At 39.1% G+C, this 24,167-nt stretch overlaps 1 protein-coding gene across 1 annotated transcript in view; it reads left to right on the plus strand.

Moving 5' to 3' along the window:
• Nucleotides 1-24,167, plus strand: part of EMC2 (ER membrane protein complex subunit 2) — a 44,526-nt gene that overhangs the window by 18,474 nt on the left and 1,885 nt on the right. Inside the window, exons 4-10 of the mRNA XM_082235923.1 lie at nucleotides 1,224-1,309; nucleotides 3,392-3,449; nucleotides 10,726-10,811; nucleotides 10,955-11,014; nucleotides 17,063-17,144; nucleotides 17,755-17,865; nucleotides 20,353-20,432. Coding sequence (XP_082092049.1) covers nucleotides 1,224-1,309; nucleotides 3,392-3,449; nucleotides 10,726-10,811; nucleotides 10,955-11,014; nucleotides 17,063-17,144; nucleotides 17,755-17,865; nucleotides 20,353-20,418 — 549 coding nt within the window. The 3' untranslated portion in view covers nucleotides 20,419-20,432. The remainder of the gene's footprint in view (nucleotides 1-1,223; nucleotides 1,310-3,391; nucleotides 3,450-10,725; nucleotides 10,812-10,954; nucleotides 11,015-17,062; nucleotides 17,145-17,754; nucleotides 17,866-20,352; nucleotides 20,433-24,167) is intronic.

A 24,167-nucleotide genomic window follows, 5' to 3' on the forward strand; every position in this document is an offset into this window, starting at 1 on the left:
TGTGAGGCTTCTGTTATGAAAAAATAGGTGCCATTGGTTCCAGATGAAGTGTTTTGCAATTTCTATTTGCTATTCATCGTAGTTTTTAGGACTGTTTCTACCACATAATGGCTGTTCATAGCTTGTTGCAGTATCTCTCTCCCTCCATGCATAACCTTAGTTGACAAATAAAGATCCTTCGTTTGATAGTGGCAAAAGAGCACACCATGAGGTCAAATTCACAGCTGCTTGGGACAGCCACCTGCAATACTTGTGTATGAAAAGATAGTGTCTGCATTTTCTTTGCCTTAAATGAAAGTAGGACCTTGTTTGCAGTTTCCTTTAATATTTATTATTTATTTCCTTTCTGGCTGCCCTTAAATGATAAAATAGAATAGAAGGGGGGAAAGTAGGAAAGTCTGTCCTGAGTTTGGGCTACCTTAGTTAAATACAATTTGTGCAGGGTCTGAAACCATGCTTCTTAGAGTACTCGAATGTGCCCATTTTAGAGCATTGACACAAAATGTATACCAAAGGGGACAATAAGCTAGAGGGGAATATCCAACACGACACCTTCTAGATGTTGTTGGACTTCCCTTCCCCTCATCACTGACCATTTGCTGTGTTGGCTGGGGCTGATGGGAGTTGGGAGTTCCAACATTAAACAGAGTATCACAATTGCTACCCCTAGAGATGATTTGCAAGGAACACTTCCTTCTTTTTTATTACTAAAACTTTGTTACATGTTCTTGTTAACCTTTATTGGCTATTGCCTTCTATCACCTTTCTTTGGTACATCATGATTGCTTCATCAAAACAGTGATAAACTGTTCAAAAGTCACTTTCTAGGTTGTAGATTGAGTCAATTAAAGGCTTAATTTCTCTGCATTGCATAACTCTCCACAGGAGTGCAAATTGCATTATGTGGTTGAAGCTCAAAAGAATTACCTTGTTTATAAATTGTAGGGTTGTTTGGGAGTGGGGTGTCTTTTTTTTTTTACTGACTACAGGATATTTTTGTAGCATGAAACCTGGGTTCTGTCTATGTGTCCTGGTATCTCTCAAAACATTGCTGAAGAAGTGTTGATATGGTACTTTAGTGTTGTGTTAAGCGAGACTGCTGCCAAATGAGCTTCTCAGTTACTGTTCTCAAATAAACATCACTCAGATTTTGGTTTCCAACTTGAAAGAAAACTGTGTTTTTTACCTCCCCCCTTTTCTTTGTGTTATTCTTAAAAATACAGTTTTGTCTTCAAGAGCTAAGACGGCAATTCCCTGGGAGCCATAGAGTTAAGCGGTTAACAGGCATGAGATTTGAAGCCATGGAAAGGTAACTAAATTTTAAAAAATCTTTTCCAGACACTGCATTAAAAAAAAAATCTGCCACAATCAACATTTCTGTGAAGGGAGTAAATTCTGTGCACATGGAGATAGGATTGTCACTTGTATACAAATAAACTTTGGCATGGAAATATTTTCAAGAATTTGATATAGTTGTTACATAAGACACTTTTAAAAATTGGTGTACATAGTTTCTAAAATGTATTAACCACCTTAGACTACAGTAACACAGTCACTTTCTTTCAGTGGTGTTCCTTCTTCATAAGATAATTTGATCTACTCCAGTGTAGATTTGGAACATTGGGGATTTATGTTTCTTTCTAAATAAGTCTCTCTACTTTAGATTTTATAGAAGCAGTTGAAAGCAGACATTTCTGATAGTGAAATAAATGGGACACTAAAGGGACTCTTAGCTTCACATAGTTATAATCATAAACAGGTCCTCAGTATTTTAAATCTGCTGCCCAGATTTGGGCCATAAAATTCATTAAAATGTTTCTGGAGATGACAGTGGTATGTGTGAGAGAGACAAGCTTGATAAAGGTGGGGTGTGTAAGAGAAGTTGAGATCTCTTAAAGTCATTTTTTAATTCTTGTTGGCATCTGTCTGGCCTGAGAAACCATAGAGGGCACCTCTGGGAGTGAAGTCAAGCTGCTGGAAAATCACAGCACCTGCTGTGGCTGCAGAGAGCAGTAACTTGTAACTGCTGCCTCTCACATTGTTTTTGCTACGTTAGCAGCACTGCAGTGACCTCTCTGGGGGGTGCAAGCCTGGGCAGTGTGCGTGGAGGTCCTGGGCTGCCCGGACAACAAGACTCTCTTCTTGGCTTTGTTTATGTGATCCAAAGGAAAGCAAGCAATACATTTGGCTCCAACTTGGCTGCAGGAGTTGACGGAAGCAGGCCATACAAGATGCCACCCAACCGTCTTAGGGACTCCACTCCCGATTTGCTTAGGGTTTACTCTTTAGGCTTTCCTTCTCCCAAAGATGTCCCACAAGGCAGCAGGTAGCATCCCATCATGAAACGTAGATTGTATGTACTGGAGGTAGAATAGAATGTAAGCATGTGACATGGCTGCCTGTTTTCCTGCAAGCTGGAGTTCCCCTTGCCCCAGTGTTGTCTTTAATACTGGGTCTGGAATATGGCAAGGGAGAGCATTTGAAAATGTGACATATCTTTGAAGGCTGTTCTTTGAAAGGATTATTGGTGCAAGCGAGAATATTCTGGTAATGAGGAAGCAAAGTCATGCTTCAGGGACAGAGTGGGCCAGAATCAACTTATTTGTTCTGCTAGCAGAAACCAGAGCAAGGACTCCCATGAGTGTAACAGGGCTTTCTTAGCTCTCCTCCCTAGTCTTCTTATCACTATATTGAATTTCACCCAAAGTTTCAGTTTAAATTATTGCCATCTCTGTGAAAAGAGCTTTCTAAATTTTGCAGAGTGACTGCTAATCAGAGTATATAGTACTGATTGAGTGGGTCCTTTGTGTGATCCAGAATCTTGAAGCTCTTGTCTTTGTTGTCTTGGCCAGAAAGTAAAGCTGATGATAAAAGTATATTTTTATTTATTTTTAAGATTCAAAGCCCATTACTTTGAAATCAAATGATGTTCAAGACAGCTTAGAACAGTTTTTCAGTAATGGAAAACAAGAAACAAACCCACCCATGGAGTTACATCATCATTATCATTTTAGTTGTATCCTGCCTTCCCATAGTTAAAAACCATGCTGAAGGCAGCTTACAACATGAAAGGATTTACATAATTATAAATATAACAAAAGTAATCATAAACAATACAGAAAACACATTGCAAAGTACAACCAAATTTGAACACAATGAGTAAGGTGTTGAACAGAGTTTACCATCCAGGTTGAATCACGTGCAATGATTTGCACATGCAGAGGGGTGAATTTTGAATTTTGAATATATTTCCATTCAGTTTAATGGAACCTGGTGTGCACCAGTTGTGTCCCTGTGCGTCTTTTGCTGGGTTGGGGTGAAAGGCTCTATATGGAGTTGCTAGGGCTCTGTTAAATTAAGCTGCAAATATTTTGTTTGTGCCTTATAACAGGTATGATGATGCAATCCAGCTATATGACAGGATTTTACAAGAAGATTCAACTAATACTGTAAGTTGACCAGATAAATGACATTTGAGTTACATACTTCCTGCCAGTACTATTGAACTTCCTGGGTTAAAATTTTTGAAGTGGGAAATATCTGACATTGAAGTGGGAAATATCTGAATTTAATATATTTCTTCGATAGTGTACTGAGTTTATATCAATGTTTCTCACTTGTACCAATATATGTAGCACATTTCAGAAGGCAAATTAAAGAACAACAGTTCAGTGTATTATTTTTCAACTCTTTTGAAGTTTCCAGTTTGCAATTTTGAATTGTTATTTTTTTGTGAGAGGGAAGTGAAGTAGATCTGCACAGTTTGCTGAAACAAGTAGAAAAAGTGTTGTCGTGTTTCCCAATCAGAGATTAGAACAGTTTCAATTTCCATGGCAAAAAAATGAAAATCTGTCCTGGATCTAGAGATGCCCTTCCAATCTCAGAAGCGCCTTTCATCCAGCAGTATTCAGCAGAGGTGAGTGAAATGGGGAGAGATAGTTCTCACTGTCCTTCCCACTTCTCCACCATAGTCTGGACTGAATGACTGGCGAACACTCAAAAACAGTGTGAGAGGTAGTACATGGGTATATAGTGAGGAAGATGAATCAATGAACATTGTCTCCTTTCTGTTTGTTCATGGAAGGACACCTTTGGCTCCAACCCTTTGTTCTCAGGAATCTATCTGACTAATTTTCTTGTTCAGTTTAATTTAAATGGGCCCAGCCTTCAGTTTAATATAAATAGTCATAGCCTTCCATTTTATAAGTGGATTAGAGAAGACAAGGCATGTATTTATTTTTAGCTTTTAGGGCTAGTCCTTCTAATGAAGATGATAGAATGTGTACTCATGCTCATTTTACCTGTCTATGTTAACTGTAAAATGTTTCCTGGAAAATTTTAGCACTGAAAGTCGGTAACTTTGATTGGAGGCTTAATTTCCATGTTCTTGGATTAGCTGTAAATGAAGAGACAACTTTATAGGGCCAGTTATTGTTTGAAAGGTTGGAATCATGCTTTCCTATTACTAGATTGGAGGTTTAAATGTGAGTTTTATTTAACCATATTTTTTCCCTTTCTGAGTTGAGACAGAGAAGCAGCTGTAAATTAAAAACAGTGGGTTGATTGGAACTTTACTCATGTAGCATTGGTCTTAAAAATCTTTATTGGTTTGGGAGAAAAAAATGGATCTAAATAATCTTGTTAGCTGAAAATAAATGGTCCAAATTGCAGACAGTTTTGTAGCCTTTTTAAAACAAGTCCAGCTGAACATGGTGAACCAAAAGTAGTAATTTTGATGAAAAGCAAAACTCCTTTCAGTGCATTCTTAATATGAGTAGTTGTCATATTGGGGCCAGTTGAAAATATTGTTTAATTTGAATTCATGCATTATGCCAGTTGCTTTGTAGAGAACATGATTTTTTAATAGTCCAGGAAGATAGGTAATATGGAAATGCATTCACATGCTGGCTACAAGGTTGTAGAAAATTATTTTTTTCATACTATGTGTTGTGACAGATATCTAATGGACAATGAAGCCTCCAATAAACAATAAGATATAATGCCTCTGGAAACATTTTTAAAATGACACTGTTCATTTCACGCCCATCTTTGTACTTTTATATTATTTCTGCTGACTATGAATCCTCTCTTACTGTTTCCAAAAGCATCCTAAATTTGCCAGACAGTAATTCTGAAAAGAGCACTATTACATAGTGAAATATTAGAACATCTGATTACTTGCATTTCTTACGCTTCTTAAAATTTGTACAATGTTGAAGAAATTCCTATTCTTTAGGTACTGGCTAGTTTGATTTTTGTATTCTAAAGAATGAAAGTTAGGTAGAAAGTTTTGATAAATTGTCAGGTATTGGAGTTGTTTATATGTCATCTACCTGTTAATTATTTCCATGTGCACATATGGCTGCTGTAGGAAAATAAATGCTTCATGGTTTTAAACTGAAACTATTGCTGAGTTTGTCTTGGCACTAACTTGAGCTTAAAGCAGTCTCTTCTGGTGTGCTGACACATGGAGTTGCTTAGATATATTAAACATTTTCTCTTGTTTGGCAAGTGAAACAGACTTTTGTTCACATAAGTCATGTAAAAATCATGCATTGCAGGAGCTGACAGTTTGAAACAGGAAAGATAGGGGCTGCACAAGGATTAAAAACAACTTTAATATCCAACAGCTTTTTCCATTAGGGTACAGAGAGTTGTAAACTAGGTTATGTAATAGAAAAGTGCATCCTAGCGCCAGTCATTATTGCATTCTACAGCTATGAAATGAAGATGGGAGCAAACCTTTTAGCATTCGTTAAGAGCTGTTTAAGTAAGACTTCAGTTTCTAAATGAATATGAAAGGGTCATTTGAAACCCTAAATTAAAAATGAGGCACTTGAAAGTCATAGTTCAGGTGCTATGCAAGGACCATGTAGCCTTGACATGTGGTGAAAAAACAGTTGTGAGCAATATGTCTTATGTATGTCCAGGTTCTGTTATACTCCATTAGCTTCAGCCAGTTGAATCCTTGGAAAGGAATTCATCTCTTCCTCCAAGCTCTTGATGTGCGTCTTTTAGATTTCCAGTTTGAAAATTCACTGCCCCAAGAGCGTTCTCCAAAAAGTGATCCTGAGTTACTGGAAAAAAGCAGACGAAGTTGGGTTCTGAAAGTCAATCATATCAGGAGAAACTGAGCGAGTGAGAGGAAATGAGTGCAGCAATTTGGTTTCCCATATCTCCTGGTCTTAGGGATTTTAAACTTCTGGAAACGAGTCATTGCTTCCTACCTCCCTAAAAAGTTCCAGTCATTTCAGTTAGAGACAATCTTTCAATATTGTGTAGCCATCATAATGCATGGATCAACAAAAAGGAGGTTATAATCCTTTAAAATGTTTATTTACTATATGAAATTGAGATATAAATTCATTTTTCAATGTTTAACAAATATAAGCAACAACAATTATTATAGTAAAACGTGGAAGTCCTAGCACTGTGTGTTACATATACGGCTGTGTTTCAGGGTTTTTTATGCTTAACACTGGTTTTCTGACATGCTAATAATTTTAGTAAATTGAGAAGTATTCAGGTCTCAGTTGTGCTTTCCAGTGTTCTTCAAATTCATTGCTTTACAAATTCATTTTTGGAACAGTTAACATATAAAGAAGAAGCACTTGTATAATATATTTTTATAATTAAGGCATAATAAAGCTTCTGAGTAAAAGGAGATCATACTCTTTCAAAATGTTCTTTGCTTTGTTTCTCTCACAAAGCAAGGAGGACAGATGATTTAAAAAAATATATATTACAGATAAGATTAAGACTCCTCCCTGTCTTAATTAATGGCATTAATGTATGAAGCAAGTATGTTATTTCATAGTTGGGGACTTTGCAAATAAGAGGGAGTAAGTATGATAATCTTTTAAAAGTCCAGAATCAAATATGTGTTAGATTCAGATGTACGTGCATATTAAACTTCAGTATTGTATCCTGAGTATGTTAAAATGTAGACTGACTGTTTCAGCTATTGCTTTTTGATGTTCCTTTGCTTTTTATTTCAAATGTTGGTCATAGGAGAGATACTGGTCAGTGGGTGCTGAACATGGAAATATTGTCCAAATTGTATAACAAAAATTATTCCAATAAACCTAAAATGGTCAATGTCTGTATTAAGACATTTATCCAAAGATGTCAGGGCGGTTCACAGCATAAAGATACAAGTGATCAGGAGGGAATCTCTACCCTGTCCCTGTTAATGTCAAGCAAATGTACTTTTACTGACCAGTCTGCAACCATCAGTGCAGGGACGCCTACAGTGGCTGTGATGTGCGATGGTACTGCTTTACTTTGGAGTTGGGCTCTTTGATTTTATGAGCTACTTTGCCAACATCATGCATGCAAGTACATGTGTGATCTGTGTTCCATGTGTGCGTAGGAGCTTTCTTCCTTTGGTCACACCTATTGTACGGATCCTGGAGGTTTGCCATGAAACTATCGAGTCCAAAGTAAAAAAATTCCTCACCCCAGCATAATGTTATCTTCCTTAACATTACAGAGATCCAGAGGAATCCAGTGTTCCATCTTTGGAGAAATAACTTAATCTTCACTTTAAAAAAGCAATGTTATGAGCAGGGTTAAGGATTACAGGTTTACATGTTTTCTGCTTTGTTTTGTGTTTTTTTTTCTTTTAAATTCAATCTAAAATGTAGCAGAGTTCTTTCTCATGAAAGTCATCACCTTCAAAATCCCGTCCTGGTAAAAGCTCGTTCCAAATTTAGTGTCAGTTTCTCTTGTTAATCAAATGCAGAAGTTGACACATGTTCAAATCCTCACTTCACTTTGAGTCTACTTAATGCTATTTTTTTTTTAAAAAAAGAATCATGACAAATGGAGGATTAGTTCTTGAGCCAAATTGGGGATTATTGGCCTTTTTTAAACGAATAGTTTGGAATGGTTCATTGTTTAATAAAGAAATATGGGATATACTAAAGCACCTTGGCTCATTTGATACTAATTATAGCATAAGTGTTCCTTTAAGATGACCTATATCTTTCCATTAAGAATGATGGCTTTACAGAGCCAGCCAGTAATCTCTGTAGGGTTTTGTTCTGAATGCTGGGAAATGGATAGGGGGAAATTCTATGTCACCAGTTCTGCACGGTCAAGCAAAACGGATCTGGTTGCAGACACATTTTGACCAGGTCCTGAAGTACATTTTGAATGAAAAGCTGGGGGGGGGGGTCCTCTTGTATGTCAGACTAGTTCTCAAGAATCTCTTGTTTTGAGATGAATTCCAAATACTTTTACAGACACATTCTAGCTTATTGAAGTGAATCATTTTCTCACTTTCCTACCCACCTAGTGAAGAATGCTATCTGAATACTTTTCCGCTGGTGGCAATTCCATGAATCAGTTGTCATACAATTAGAGATGAATGGGTTTCCTGTTTCTGGTTATTTTTAAAATATATATTGTTCTACATTTAATGCAACAGGTAATGGAATACATAGTAGGACAGAAATAATAGTTTCTGTTGGAATGATTAGATGATAGACAGGTTTGATCTCCACAAGAATTTCTGCAGGTTTAAAAAATTTATGTGAAGCTTGAGTTAAACAGTACTGACTTTGCTTGAAAAGACTATAGACAGTTGAGGTTGGAGCAAGACTGCTAAGTAAATTGCATCACCTAAATATCATCTTAAGTATTCCAAACAGTTTTAGCTAAATTCATTATACTACTGGAATAGGATAAAAAGCCTGTTCTTCAAACCACCATCAGTAAGCCAAGAACAAACCTTGGCTATAGGTTCAGACATAACACTAAGCAAGGGATTATGGTTTGTTTCTCCCCAGCATTAGTGGGGAGGAGTAAAGTGGGTGTGATTGGCTCGTGAATGACCAACTGTTAACTGTGATTTATTGTGATGTCTGAATGCTGCCAGTTTGTATGTCCTATAATATAGGAACAGTAGGTTGTGCTTTCTCTTTTGCAAAGAATACTGAACTGTAGTTCACATCAGACCTTTTATGCGTGTTTGTGTGTGTGTGTAGGGAGGGAGAGAGCGAGAGCGAAAATAGTTATGGCTTTTTCAATACAGCAGTTAGTTTTCATTTTGGAAATTGCAGTGTATGAAATAGCTTTGATCTAAACCTGCCAGTCAACTCCATGTTTTTACAACTAGAGGGTATCCATTCTTCCATGAGGGATGGGGGATAGTATAATAGGATGGGGCACAAACCATTTTACGTCAGTTTCTGGCGGTATACCTATACGCAGTCAGGGCTCTAGATGTTTGGGGCTATGATCTGACTTGGATCGTTGAAGGAGATGAACGGCGTCACATATTTAGAGGGGTGTAATAAATGCCTGATTACTGTGGAGTCTCTTCAAACTGGCGATATGCAAGCCAGTTGGCCAAGCACAGAAAAGTATTTTAAGTTATAACAACAGAAGATCTATCGAGTTCAGAATTTCACAAAGTTTCAAAGAAAAGCCCCTTCAATAAGAACATAACATGGGCTTTCAATATAGACAATGCAACTTAATATATCGCTATCTAATGCAAATAGACAATATTACTTTAATATATTGATATCTAGCAGTAGTGTTTCATTACTCAAAACATATTTTGAAGGGGTGTTTTTTAAAAAAAATATTTTTTGAGGGTATTGAGGCTGCAAAAAGAAGGGGGGTATTGAACAATTAAAATTCCTGGAGTTCAAGAAAGTTGCTTGGTTGTAGAGCAAGGAATTCCATCTACTGCATGATACAGGTGACCTTAGAACCTGGTATTACACACCCTCGACCAAACTTTGTAGTCCTCTGATGTGATCAAATGTCTGCTAGGAGTTCGTGCAAGATAATGATCAGTTTATACATGTGCTCTAGAAAAGGATATAAGGTTTCCCTTAGCAGGAGGCTTAGGGGTCTGAATGGCTTCTGTTGTGTGGGAATTCTGTGGTTTACAAATAGAGCAGCAGCCGCTGGAAAGTCTGATTCCAAACCATTTGCGGAGGCCCTCCTTGTGTGTTTCTGAAGGAATGGCATTCAGAGGTGGAAAGAAAGAACCCCTCTCATGGTAATGAACTGTCAGCTCTGCGGCTGTAAGTGAAGTCAGTTTTTTAAAAGCTGGATCAGTTGGCTCAGTAATTTGCCTGATGGCTTATGTTCCCAGACTAAAGTTTTAGGGTGTGACTCTTTGTTTCCCTATTATGAAGTTGTTAATTTGATGAAACAGTTGCCAGGTAACTTGAAGTTGAAATAGTTGTGTTAGGGAAACTGAAATGTTACAAAATTTTGTGTACTGTCAGAAAACCTTCCTACAGCATTGTTGTCATTCGCAACATGCAGAGGCAGCTGTAATGCTACTTTAAATATAATATATTTTTTTCAAACCTGGGGGAAATTGTAGTGAAATGTCCTCAGTGCCTGGCTATCCCTGAGACACAGAGCACAAGAACTGATAGGATGGCAGACCTTGGACTGCATAAAGATTAGCATCCCCTGCTGCGTTGTAATTATCAGAACCTGGACAGTCACTTATTTGGCTGAAATGATTCCATACAGTTTTCACATGAAAAGTAAAACCTACGCAATGTGACAGCAAAAAGTTTTTAAATCTCTCAGCAGGATGTCATAGGGTATATTTATAAACTCCAGCTGAGCAGTTGCTCTGCAGTGGAATTCCTCCGGCATTGAGATAATAATTTGCACAGTCAAATTGCCTGCTTCACAAAAACCCAGGGAATTATGAGCACATAATCCTCTGTTAATGTCAACCCACAGGCAGCAAGAAAGCGTAAGATTGCCATTCGAAAAGCCCAGGGGAAAAATGCAGAAGCCATCCGAGAGTTGAATGAGTATCTGGAACAGTGAGTGTTTTATAAGAATACGTATTGTGTTTTGCTATTCTGATAAATCTTTTTTAATTAAAATGGAATTTACATTTGATTTACTACTTTTTCTTCCCTGCTGTTCATTTTGCAGAATTCTTTATGTTTTGTTTTCTTTTTAGATTTGTTGGTGACCAAGAAGCCTGGCATGAACTCGCAGAACTTTACATCAATGAACACGAGTAAGTTATTTGCGAAGCCTATAGCTAAGGGTGTGTTTTTTTATGTATAAGGAAGAAACTAGTAACTAAAGCATCTGTTGGAAAAGAAACAATTTCATTTTAGTAGGATAAGCAATATCTTAAGAAGCCTTTTGTGGCTGCCAGGTCCCTTTATTTTCTTTTTTATTTAAATGACAGAAAATTGTTTTTGTGTTTGTTTTAATAGTGATGGGAATAAATTTCACCTAGTAGGTGAAATTGTCAGGGGGGAAAAACAGCTACAGTTAGCTAGGGCCGACAGGTTAGCAACATTACTTAAATTGTTTTGCTAGATGCAGGTACAAATGTTCTATATTTAAGAAGTGGCATTCATGAACTGTATGTAAGGTTTAGGCATTTTCTTCTTTGAGGAATCATACTAATGATATGGTTTGAAAATCTACTCTAGTGCTTTCTTCAAAATCTGCAAGTTTAAAATGGGTGTTTGCTCTCCTGGGTAAAAGACACCATGCAGTCAAGAATGTTGAGTGTTGGACGAACTTTCTTATTGGATATTTAATGTTTTTGTTAGCTTTTTATTGCTTTAGTGACAAGAGGAAATCCCAGTGTGAGTGGATTAGCTCAAAGCCTTAGTTCAAGTTTTCTAATATCACGGCATTAATTCTGACCTTCATTCCATGGCAAATAATTGTGGTTTTCTTCCGTCTTTATTTTTTCAGCCCAGGCCTAAATTGTACTACGATATTTCCTTCCTTCCTTTTCAGAGAATAGGCAAATAATGAGATTCTCAGGAGAAAAGGCAGCCATTACATTGGGTTTCAAAAAACAGCTTTTTCTCACTAGAAATAACGTGAGCTTTTTGACAGTAGAATTTAATAGATAATGTTAGTGTTCAGATTTCCAGTGTGTGTCAATAAATTGTCCTGCAACAAACATCCTAATTTTTTTTTGCAATATTTAGTACTATAATAAACTTTGTGGTCTCAATTTAAGTCATACTCAGTAGACCCATGGAAATCAATAGGCAATTAAGTCACTGATTGATTTCAGTAGGTCAACTGAGGATCAAGTAGGATGCCGCTTTTACTATTTAATTAAGTGTCAGCAAAATGTATGGAATCCATATTAGTTTGCTTACATCCTGAACAGCAGGTTCTTATGCAACATTAAAGAGTAATAATTTTATTGTGGCAGAAGGTTTCCTGTACTAAAGCCCGCATAGAAAAAAGGCTAATGTGCACACACATACATTTTCAAAGTTTGTAAACATTAGGGGGGAAACACAGGGTGGATAAAATTAGAGGTGACTTAAAAAATAATAATGAAATAAGAACTTATTAATGCAAGCACATTAAACTCTATATTAAAACTCACTTTACTTCTATCCAAAATGCTGTTTTGGTAAATTATAAATACTAATGACAATAAACCAGGGGTGGACAGCTTTTTTCTGTTGAGGGCCACATTCGCTTGGCCATAATCTGTTCGACTGCGTACTGGCAGTGGCCAAGACCAGAACCAATTACTATTTCTCTTTCAGACACTTCCTTCTGTTTTGCATTGTGCCCCACTCCACCCCCACTTTTTCCGCTTTCTGCCCATGGACTGCAGGTTCCCACCACTGTTAAAAAGCAAATAATATGAACACATACTTCCCATCTCATAGAAAGTGCTGTTTTGTCCTGTAACTACCAAGTCTTGCTTCTAAATGTTCTACGCAGAAAAGCTACAGTTTAGCAAAGAATAAAGCATGCCTAAGATAATTGGTTTTAAATGGGTTCAGCCACACTTAGCGTCGTGCTTGATTGGGTAGTGTTCAGCTTAGTTTTACTCAAGAGTAGAGCTGTTGAAATTAGTGGACCTACGGTAACTTAATCATGTTCATTAACACCAGCAGGTCTACTGTGGATAAAACTTATTTGAATACCACCCTTTGTCTTTAAATGATCTTGGTTAGTGTGTCCTTCTAATGGCAGAGAATGTGCCAAGGACAGATCTGTAATGTACTAGTGACTCACCTGTTGCTAAGAATATAGAATTCCTAGGTGTCAGAGGATGTGGGCTGCATGAGCAAAGGTTTTGGCTAATGTCCATAGACTATTGCAATACTTTGTATGTAGATCGGCTTTGAAAACAGTCTGGAAAATGCAGCTGATCCAAACTAGGGTTGCAAGACTCTTAACCTGGCCTGTTTGATCATATTCCAGTGATTTACAAGATGCACTTGCTCCCAGTCCTATAGCTTAGGACCTGGGTATTTGAAAGAACACGTCCCACTTGTATTTACCTCATCCTTCCCCTTCAGAGGGAGATTGTCCAGGGTTTGTCAAATGAAGTGATGGGGTTGTAGTCCCACAAAATCTAGAAGGCACAATGTTGACTATCCATGCTTCAAATCAATCCACCAGACCAAGAGACCATGGTGGTGACTGATATCAGATTGTATTCCGTAAACAGCAAGGCTTTTTGTGTGGTGGCTCTGCTTTTAAATGAGTTTTTGAAGGCCAGTCTGAGGTCTTGCTTTTAAGAGTAAAGGTGGTGCTTTTCTCTTCCATCCTTTGATGCTTATCTTTGCCTTTGTAAGCCTGACTGCTGCTTGCTCTTGTAATCATTTTGAATTTTAGCATCACTTTTGAAGGTTTTTAATTCTTCAGTTTTATGTAGGCTGCTATAGGAACTATTGTTTGAAAGATAACTAGAAATATAATAACTAATTAGCACAGTGTGGGTTTGGGGCTTGCATTTGCTGCGGTAATGTGCAATAGTGTCTTGAGTGTGCATTTTTTCCTTCTGCCTTAGCAAAGGCTAATGGGAATGAAGGGCACCAATCTTGGCTGCCCTGGTGAAAATGTTTAGCAATACTTTAGGGAAGCTTTTAATGTTTGATGGATTACTGTATTTTAATATTTTGTTGGAAGCCGCCCGGAGTGGCTGGGGAAGCCCAGCCAGATGGGCGGGGTATAATTATTATTATTATTACTACACTGGTCAACAACATATTTGTTGTCTGCGTTTTTTCAGTTGATTTAGGACGAATGCGCTGAATCCAAAAATCACATTGGTTTTGCTCAATCAGGTCAAGTTTTTGAGCTATGGCCACATGTTTTTTTTACGTTTTTGTTCACATGTACGCTTGTGTGGAGCATTTTAGAAGAAGATGGTGGGGGTAAAATGCCATGTTGAATAATTGTTTTGATTGGAAATGATTATTTTAATGACAAGAAGTATTCAGGTCCGATAGTTCTGGGTGATTATGTCGAAAAGGGATCGGTTTGAAGTCATAAAACCTCAAAATCTTCCATAAATTGGTGCGGCAAAGCATAAAGTTGGGGGATCAAAACTAAGTTAATGGGGCAGCCGCCCCACGAAGTATCCTGATCTTCAATCAGCACGTCATCCTGTAGCTCATTGTGATGAAATTCCAGTGCCTATCTTTGGAGAACTTCCTGACATTAGTGACGAAGATGCCTCCAGTGTTGAAGGACATGAAGAAGAAGAAGTGGTTCTTGAAGATGATGCTCCACATCCATTTTCCCAAAAGGAGTTGAATGATCTAGTTCGCGACCTCAGCTTGTCAAAGGACTCTGCCGAACTGTTGGCATCCAGATTGACAGTGCTCGCACCAGCTTCTTCCGCAACAGGCATCAAGAGTACCTCCGTTTTTTCTCGGAATAGAAGGACTTGGTGTACTGTGCAGATATTGTGCAGCTTCTGCTCAAGCTTGGAGTGCCACAGTATGAACCCAAAGATTGGAGACTGTTCATTGACAGCAGCAAGCGATCACTGAAATGTGTTTTGCTACACAACGGCAACCAGTTTGCCTCTATACCCCTGGCTCACTCGAGCACACTGAAGGAGAACTATGAAGCGGTGAAGTATGTACTGGAGAAAATTGGTTATGATCAGCATAAGTGGTTTATTTGTGTTGACCTGAAGATGGTGAACTTTTTGTTGGGACAACAGTCTGGCTTCAGCAAGTACCCATGTTTTCCGTGCATGTGGGATAGTAGGGACCGTGCTCAGCATTACACAAAGAAGGACTGGCCTGTGTGGGAGGAATTGGTGCCTTGCAAAGAAAGGAACGTCATCAACGACCCTCTGGTGGACAGAGACAGAATACTCTTCCCACCGCTGCACATCAAGCTCGGCTTAATCAAGCAGTTCACCAAGGCTCTGGACAAGGATGGTGACTGCTTCACTTATTTGTGCCAGGCTTTTGCAGGATTGACCATGGAGAAGTTGAAAGCTGGCATCTTTGACGGTCCTCAGATCCGTCAGCTTGTCAGAGCTCCAGAGTTTGGAAACTCAATGAACGAAGTGGAACTGGAAGCGTGGAAGGCATTTGTTCTGGTAGTGAAGAACTTTCTTGGCAACAATAAGGCCAGAAACTACGCAGAACTTGTCAGCAACATGCTGACTGCTTTCAGAAACCTGGGCTGCAACATGTGCGTCAAGATGCACTACCTATTTTCACATATGGACTGGTTTCCTGAGAAGCGGGTTCAATGAGTGACGAGCAGGGGGAGAGATTCCATCAGGACATGAAAGAGATGGAGACCAGGTATCAGGGTCGCTGGGACACAGTCATGATGGCTGACTACTGTTGGACTCTGAAGAGAGACCTCTCTGCCGCTGAGCATTCCTGGAGTTCCAAGAAACGGAAGTTCAAGCCCTGAAGTTTGAAAAATGGTGAAGCAACATGCAATTTATGTGTACTTACCTTTATCAATGCCCACCATTCAGTTTACAGTAAACCTGACCTGATGGAGAGAAACGGATGCCATTTCCTGATTCAGCTGTGCAAAAATACCCTAAATCAGTTGTAGAAATCTAGACAACATTCAAAAAGTAAAAAATTGTTGCCCAGTGTTATTATTAGATACTAAAACTGGCTTGGATCTAACCATTTTCCAGTTACAGTTTGCCACACAACTACTGGTGCATGTCTTTGAAACACTTGTTGGTCATATTCTTGTGAAATCATCTGTGCATGGATGTTGCTGGCAGCATCTTCACAGCAAATGCACTCCTTTCCCAGCTGTTGCAATTGCAGGAATCACTGCTGGCTGTGTCCTTGCACAGCCTGGTTTCAGCCAGATGGATGGGGTACAAATAGGGTTGCCATATTTCAAAATGTGAAAATCTGGACACAAAAGTTGTTGCGCTTGTTTTTTGTTTTTTATTGCAAAATTAAGTTTCTGAGCTATTTTTAAGGGAATTCGCCAAAATCTACAATTCTGACATGCATTGCCATGCATCCAGATTTTCCCGGACATTTCAGCAATTTCCGCCCAGACACTTTCCTGGGTACAAATAATAAAATTATTTTACTCACGTATTATTATACTCACGTTTCTCCACATGGCCCTATATCTTGGAAGGCATGGTCATGAGAAGAAAAATGTCCCACACATAGTAGGTTCAAGTGTTGCAGAGCAGGGGGGAGGTGGAGAGAGTAGAAGTGTGAACAAGTTTCAGGAGTATTTTCTCCTCTTCTGCTGTAGTGTGTGGAGTGGAACTGGTAGAGCTCATATATCGTGGGATAATGAGCCTCAGATGGGCCCTGGAGCCATGTGTCTTGCTTGTGAGTGAGGTTTGTGAGTCCCTCTTTGCATATTAATATCAGAAGAGTATAAAGCATAAACTGCACTACCTGTGCTTTTGCTTTCTCTTCTGTATGAAGAAGAAAACTTTTAGTATAAAAACTTCACTACAGTGGAACCTCGGGTTACATATGCTTCAGGTTACATATGCTTCAGGTTACAGACTCCGCTAACCCAGAAATAGTACCTTGGGTTAAGAACTTTGCTTCAGGATGAGAACAGAAATCGTGCTCTGGTGGCACAGCGACAGCAGGAGGCCCCATTAGCTAAAGTGGTGCTTCAGGTTAAGAACAGTTTCAGGTTAAGAATGGACCTCTGGAATGAATTAAGTACTTAACCTGAGGTACCACTGTATTGCTGTGCTCCTGTAACTGCACTAGTGGTGATAGTACTAATAATAATAATAATAATAATAATAATAATAATAATAATAATAAAGGTGTGATTTTCTGGTTTTGTTCTTCAGTTATGCAAAGGCAGCCTTTTGCTTGGAGGAACTCATGATGACTAACCCCCACAACCACTTATATTGCCAGCAATTTGCAGAGGTGAGTATTTCAGGACAGTCTGGGTAGCTAGCAGTTGTCTTTGCTCAGTGGCCAGTTGGCAAGGCATGTTGTCCCTGCAGTCTGCCCACTTGTTGTCTCCCACGGCTTCTACTGCATTCTTTTTTTGTACCGCTGGCTTGCATCCTCATATTTGGTTAGCGGACTGTTGTACTGAAATGTTTTGTTTTCCAATACAGTGGTACCTTGGTTTACAACCATAATCTGTTCTGGAGGTCTGGTTGTAAACCAAAACAGGTTGTAACCCAAGGCGTGCTTTCGCCCATGTGGCCCCCCCCATTGGTTGTAATCCAAAAAAAGGGACACACACTTCTGGTTTTGATGTGGTTGTAATCCAAAATAGTTGTAATCCAAAGCAATTGCAAACCAAGGTACCACTGTAATTGTCATCTTGGTTCATTTTTTTAATAGTTTAGTTAAGCATCAAATACCCCTTACACGTTTTAACTCCATTCCTCAAGCTGCATTAGTCTGGTACTCTTTTCACTCTCAGAGGAAAAGCTCACGTTTCCATTTCTGGGATTTATTATAAGTGGAGCAACTTTTCATAATGTTAAATTAAACATGCTCATCAATCTTGCATTTGAAATAGGTTAAATATACCCAAGGAGGGCTTGAAAACCTTGAGCTCTCAAGAAAATATTTTGCACAGGCGTTGAAGCTGAACAACAGAAACATGAGAGCATTATTTGGACTTTATATGGTGAGTATGAAGGCATTTAATCCCCCCCTCAAATAATTAATTTGATATTTAAAGTTATGCAAGTGGAGTTGAGACAGAAAAACATGGCATGCTCCTTGATGCAAGTGTGATGTCAGGTGTGATGCATATCAGGTTTGGCTTGTTTCTTCCTAGCCTTAGCAAACTTTATATAACACCAACAAATAAAGCAACTTTTCTCTTCCTGTCATTATAGGCAAGCACATCTTAGTGTCATCGAAGTATTAAATCAGTTATTTAATTTAGCAATTCTATTTCAAGTACAGTACAAAAGTATTTAGCTGAAGCAGATGACACCAAACTGGGAGGGGTGGCTAACACCCCAGAGGACAGGATCACACTTCAAAACGACCTTGACAGATTAGAGAACTGGGCAAAAACAAACAAGATGAATTTTAACAGGGAGAAATGTAAAGTATTGCACTTGGGCAAAAAAAATGAGAGGCACAAATACAAGATGGGTGACACCTGGCTTGAGAGCAGTACATGTGAAAAGGATCTAGGAGTCTTGGTTGACCACAAACTTGACATGAGCCAACAGTGTGACGCGGCAGCTAAAAAAGACAATGCAATTCTGGGCTGCATCAATAGGAGTATAGCATCTAGATCAAGGGAAGTAATAGTGCCACTGTATTCTGCTCTGGTCAGACCTCAGCTGGAGTACTGTGTCCAGTTCTGGGCACCACAGTTCAAGGAGGACACTGACAAACTGGAACGTGTCCAGAGGAGGGCAACCAAAATGGTCAAAGGTCTGGAAATGATGCCTTATGAGGAACGGCTAAGGGAGCTGGGCATGTTTAGCCTGGAGAAGAGGAGGTTAAGGGGTGATATGATAGCCATGTTCAAATATATAAAAGGATGTCACATAGAGGAGGGAGAAAGGTTGTTTTCTGCTGCTCCAGAGAAGCGGACACGGAGCAATGGATCCAAACTACAAGAAAGAAGATTCCACCTAAACATTAGGAAGAACTTCCTGACAGTGAGAGCTGTTCGACAGTGGAATTTGCTGCCAAGGAGTGTAGTGGAGTCTCCTACTTTGGAGGTCTTTAAGCAGAGGCTTGACAACCATATGTCAGGAGTGCTCTGATGGTGTTTCCTGCTTGGCAGGGGGTTGGACTCGATGGCCCTTGTGGTCTCTTCCAACTCTATGATTCTATAAGCTTCTCATGTGGTTGCTGCTCTACTTGCATGTCAAGATTGGGAGCTAGGATATATGATCCTTCCTTTTCCTTCTCCTTCTGAATGTCCTGTTAGGGAACTGGGCATGAGAAGCAACAGTACTGAGGTTCCCTTCTTGACGATATGTTCTTGGGAGATAAAGGCAGGACTATAATTGGACAAACCTCGAGCCTTTTTTGCGGGGCGGGGAGCCCTCTTTTTTGCATTCAACTTAAAGAAATAAGTTTATCACCAAATGCACTCTGGGGTGAACCACCATTTGTGTTCTTGTTCTGTTGTGCAAAGAACAGATAATGCGCATACAGCTGCTGTAGTGACAAAGCTTTCTTATTAAAAAAAGATTATTTAAAAAAAGGATTCTCGGTATTTGAAGTCCTGATTTCCAGCTTATACGCTTTTTATAATAGTGCTACAAATTCCTTCTAATGTTACTTAAACAGCAGTGCTATGGAATTTATAAGCAGAGGGATACTTAACGATTAAAGCATTCTTTTATTGCTGTCAGCATAGAGGCTCAAATATTGACTTATCGTATGAAACTGCAGATGAAACCTTTTCCCTCTCAAGGTCTGTGGTGACGCTTGCTTTTACTACCTGTTGACAAGATTTGAGGTTCTGTAATGCTGCCAGATGAAATAACAATTTCCATAGAACTAGCAGTAAAGATGCGCTGTCCTAAATGTTCGCATTTTCTGGAAACGAGATCATTCCTGCTTTGTTAATGTTAACAGCAAATCTTATTTTGAAGTTGTTACATTTTGTGTTTTAGAACTTGTAACTTAAATAGCATGATATTCATGCACATTCAGGCCTTCGGTTTTAGAAGTCTTGCTTCCAAGTTTTCTGACTTGTTAAGGGTATGGCTGGAATCCAGAGAGCTGCTTTAGACGCAACTCAGGGCTTGCGAATGCATCATGAACATTTGAGTTTGTCTTTGAACAGCAGATCCCTGTGCAATATACAAACTGATATAGACATTGCCCTGCCTCTCAAAAGTGGTTTGCAAAGTGGCATGGGGAACTGCTGTTTGCAGAGATATTAAAAATTCACTGCCGTGCCTACCTTGGAACAAAAGAGAGACTAGCAGAACCACAATGTCCAGTTTCTTACTTGCTTTTTTGTTATCAAAAACCATTAACTTAAAATGTATTTTTGCTTTAATGTGTTTTGTTTTAATACCTACGCTCACATTTTTCCCGTTGCACTGTTTCATCATGTTCCATGTGTATTCAGGTTTATTTTGCAAGATTCTGTTGCTGATTTGTTTTTGTTTTTTTGTCTTCTTTCTAGTCTGCCAGCCATATTGCTTCCAATTCCAAGGCAAGTGCAAAAATGAAAAAAGATAAAACCAAATAAATAGAGCTTACCAGGTGAGTATTGTGTTAAAACTCTGATATGCTTCATGCACCACTTTACAATAGACATTTTCACCTTGTTTGCCTATGTGGTAGGCAAGTGGAATGGGGAGGCAGGGGTTTGTGATAAAGTCATAAAGAGGTGATGCAGATTTCAGAGAATAACATAACATTAGGACAAAAGGAATTTTATTTTGTTTTCCATCTTTTTTAGAGGATATGAATATATTGCAAAAGTTGTCTAACCTTTGAGTGTATAGTCTGAAGGAATCCTTGTGCATCCATGTGTGCATAAATTTAAGTGTCTGCTCAACTATAAATATAATTAATTTCTGGGAACATTACCATATTGCACCATTGCAGTTTGACTGTAAAGCCAGTAACTTACCTTAGTTTAATTAAAAAAAAATTAGTTTGATAAAAGAAGCTATTATTTATGGGATATTTGGTTGGATTTAATTGCTTAGCTTTAATCAGTCTTGAGATGTTTTGAACTGTTCCTCTGATTCTGTTAAATTGATGGTATATATAATTTATCTCTGAAGATCACAGTGTAAATTTGAAAACACTGCTTGTATTTTATTTCTCTTTTTTTGTAAACTTATGGTCCAATTCCATAGTTATGTTGGAGCTGGATCAAAATAATTGCAAATTGGCTCCTCTCTCAGTTGATACTTACCAGAACAGTTCACATTTTACATAACTAAAATGTATTTAAAACAAATGTCAGAACTTCTTTGTGACTTCATATGTTTGTGATGTATTGCATACTTCAGCTGTATTTTAGCAGAAAAGTGACAAATACCATATCTAGCTGAAAACTGCAAGGGGAATTTCAGTAGGCGAGATACAATTACGTAAATTAGAAGTTGGCCAAAATCTCAAGTTAACACCCTACTCGGGCAAAATGTACTATAAGAATCTTTACTGAATAAAGACCAAATCCTGGTTGAGCTGTGCGTATTGTATGGTTTGGTCTGGTCTGTTTCTATATTTGCACTGAAACTACTGAAGAGCCTGAAGCAAAAGGGCTGAAAAATTGGTAGGTGGCTTTCTTCACATTGAGCGAATCTGTTCTCAATAAGTACTATTCTGCTAAAGGTTGCTATCTTACAAATGAAAAAAAAATGAACATGCAAAATGATTCTTTTAAGGAGACTCGTATTCTGTATGGCAAAGGTAGCTAGTCCCCAGTTCAGGGGCCTGGTCCAATCTCCCAAGCAATTCTCTCCCCTCCCTCAAAAAAACAAAAAAACAAAAAACAAAAAACAAACAAACACAAAACACCCATCCATTTGGGCAGCTGCAGGGAAAAGGAAAATAAAATCAAGACACAGTGCAGAGGTGGGTAGAGCCCAGTGCCCTAATGGGGATGCTGGTTCCCACCTCCCTGTTGATCTAGTTGTGTGGATCAGCTCAGGAGGGGCAGTGTGTGTGTAAATGAAAGAGTTTGGGATCACCACACCCACTTTGGACCACATGTACTTTGGGCATGCAGCTCCAAGTGGGTTGGATAAGGGTGAATGCAGCCCTTAAAACAAATAATGATGATGATGATGATGTTTTATATACGTTGTAGTGTGGCCACTATGGAATTTAAGGGGAAAGAATTTAAGGGGAAAGTTGTCTTAACTGTTTGGGGCCCTTAAAATATCTGCACTAATTAATTGTGAACTAATGACATAAACTACAATATATCTAAATCACTAAAAACTGAAGAATCTTCGCTTGTGTTCTGTGCGCTTAACATCAAAGCAAAATATAGGTTCCTATTCCTTCAATTAGTTTATTGTGTCTGTAATGGAAGCATTTTAGCAGAGAGGTGCAAGTTTGATTAACGTTAAGTGTTTTTTGTTTAAGCCCTTAATATGATCCACTCAGTAATTTCACTGATAAATGCTTTTGGACACATGACTAAATTCTCTAGTGTTAGGCATCCACATGTTGTTTATTAGCGGTGAGGTGATTCTGTTACAAACCATTTGGGACAGAAAATGTAATCATGATTTCAGAGAGACGGGGAAGTAAAAGCTTTGTCATCAGCTGAATTGGTGCCTAATGCTGGAGTACACAAAATAATTGGTCATAAACTAGAATTCGAAGTGATTTAGATGTCCAACTAGGCTTTTATTGATTGTGACACCATTGGGCTTTGTTTGTTCTAACTTGAAGCCTATGCCAGTGTCATTAAAGGAAGCCATTTTTCAAGTTAACAAGGGCCTTTCCTCTTGTTACTGTCTTATGTCAGAGCTGTCCTAAGTGTCCCTAAAACAGAATAGGCATAGTACTAATTATTTTGAGCTCCCCATTCCTTTAGCAGTTTTCAAATCAAGGACAAGGTCTTTGAGATTTTTCTATAATCAGTTTCTTAAGCAGTTAAACCTCTGTAAATATATGGTTGGGGCTGTCTCCACACAAACACACCTGGTCCCATTTTTCACCTTCAGTCTTCTAAGATTTGGGGTTAAGATTACTTAATCTTTGAATATGGTCCAAGGGGGTCAAAGGCAGGTTAACAATTCTTCCGTCTTGTTCCAGCTGGAATATTACCTGTCTTACCACAAAATTTTGTCATCGGGTCATGAGACATTTGCTAAATTGTGTTAATTATGAGAGAAAAGGAACACATCATAAATCAGGAAATCTAGTATGCAGGACAGCCATGGTACTTGAAGAAAAGAAAAAAAGCATTAAACTGGAAATTTATTGGGTGTTTAGATGTTAATGTTAGTTTGAGAATAGGCCATGAAAAAAAAATCAGATAGTGGCAAGCCCTTGAAAAGAAATTACACCTACAAAGGAATGGTATATATGTTGCAATACATGGTTTGAACCAAATTACCAGTTAGGAACTTCTTTGACATAAGCCTACTTATTAATTACCGTATTTTTCGCCCTATAGGACGCACTTTTCCCCCTCCAAAAATGAAGGGGAAATGTGTGTGTGTCCTATGGGGTGAATGCAGGCTTTCGCTGAAACCTGGAGAGCGAGAGGGGTCAGTGCGCACCGACCCCTCTCACTCTCCAGGCTTCAGGAAGCTATCCGCAAGTTTTGCAAGCCCGAAGGGATGTCCTGCGGGCTCGCAAGGCTTGTGGGCAGGCAGCAGCCTGCAGCCCCACAAGCTCGGGGGATAGGGGGGTGGCGGAGCGCCGCCACCCCGCTGTTCCCCGACCTGATCTGGAGGCTGGCGGGGGGGGGGAGCAAGCTTGCTTCTCCCCCCCCGCCAGCCCCACAAGCTCGGGGGATAGGGGGATGGCGGAGCGCCGCCACCCCGCTATTCCCTGACCTGATCTGGAGGCTGGTGGGGGGGGAGCAAGCTTGCTTCTCTCCCCCCCCCCGCCAGCCCCACAAGCTCGGGGGATAGGGGGATGGCAGAGCGCCGCCACCCCGCTATTCCCCGACCTGATCTGGAGGCTGGCGGGGGGGGGAGAAGCAAGCTTTCCCCCTTGATTTCCCCCCCCCCAAAAAAACTAGGTGCGTCCTATGGGCCGGTGCGTCCTATAGGGCGAAAAATACGGTAATTAATAAATAAATAATAAACAGGTTAATTTTTAAGAACAATAACTGTCTGAAATGAATAGAACGTGAACATCTTAGCACAATTCCTGTTTACATCCACCTGAATAATTCTTAGTAGAATGTATCATTAGCTGGTAAATCTTCTGCAAGTGATGAAGAAAGTGCTGGAGCTAGCTCCTTGTAGGTACAATCCACTCGGCTGTTCTCCTGTGCAAATCCTTTGAAAAGTA

Source organism: Podarcis vaucheri (assembly GCF_965113315.1).
Source record: "Podarcis vaucheri genome assembly, chromosome: 8".
Classification (NCBI taxonomy): Eukaryota; Metazoa; Chordata; class Lepidosauria; order Squamata; family Lacertidae; genus Podarcis; species Podarcis vaucheri.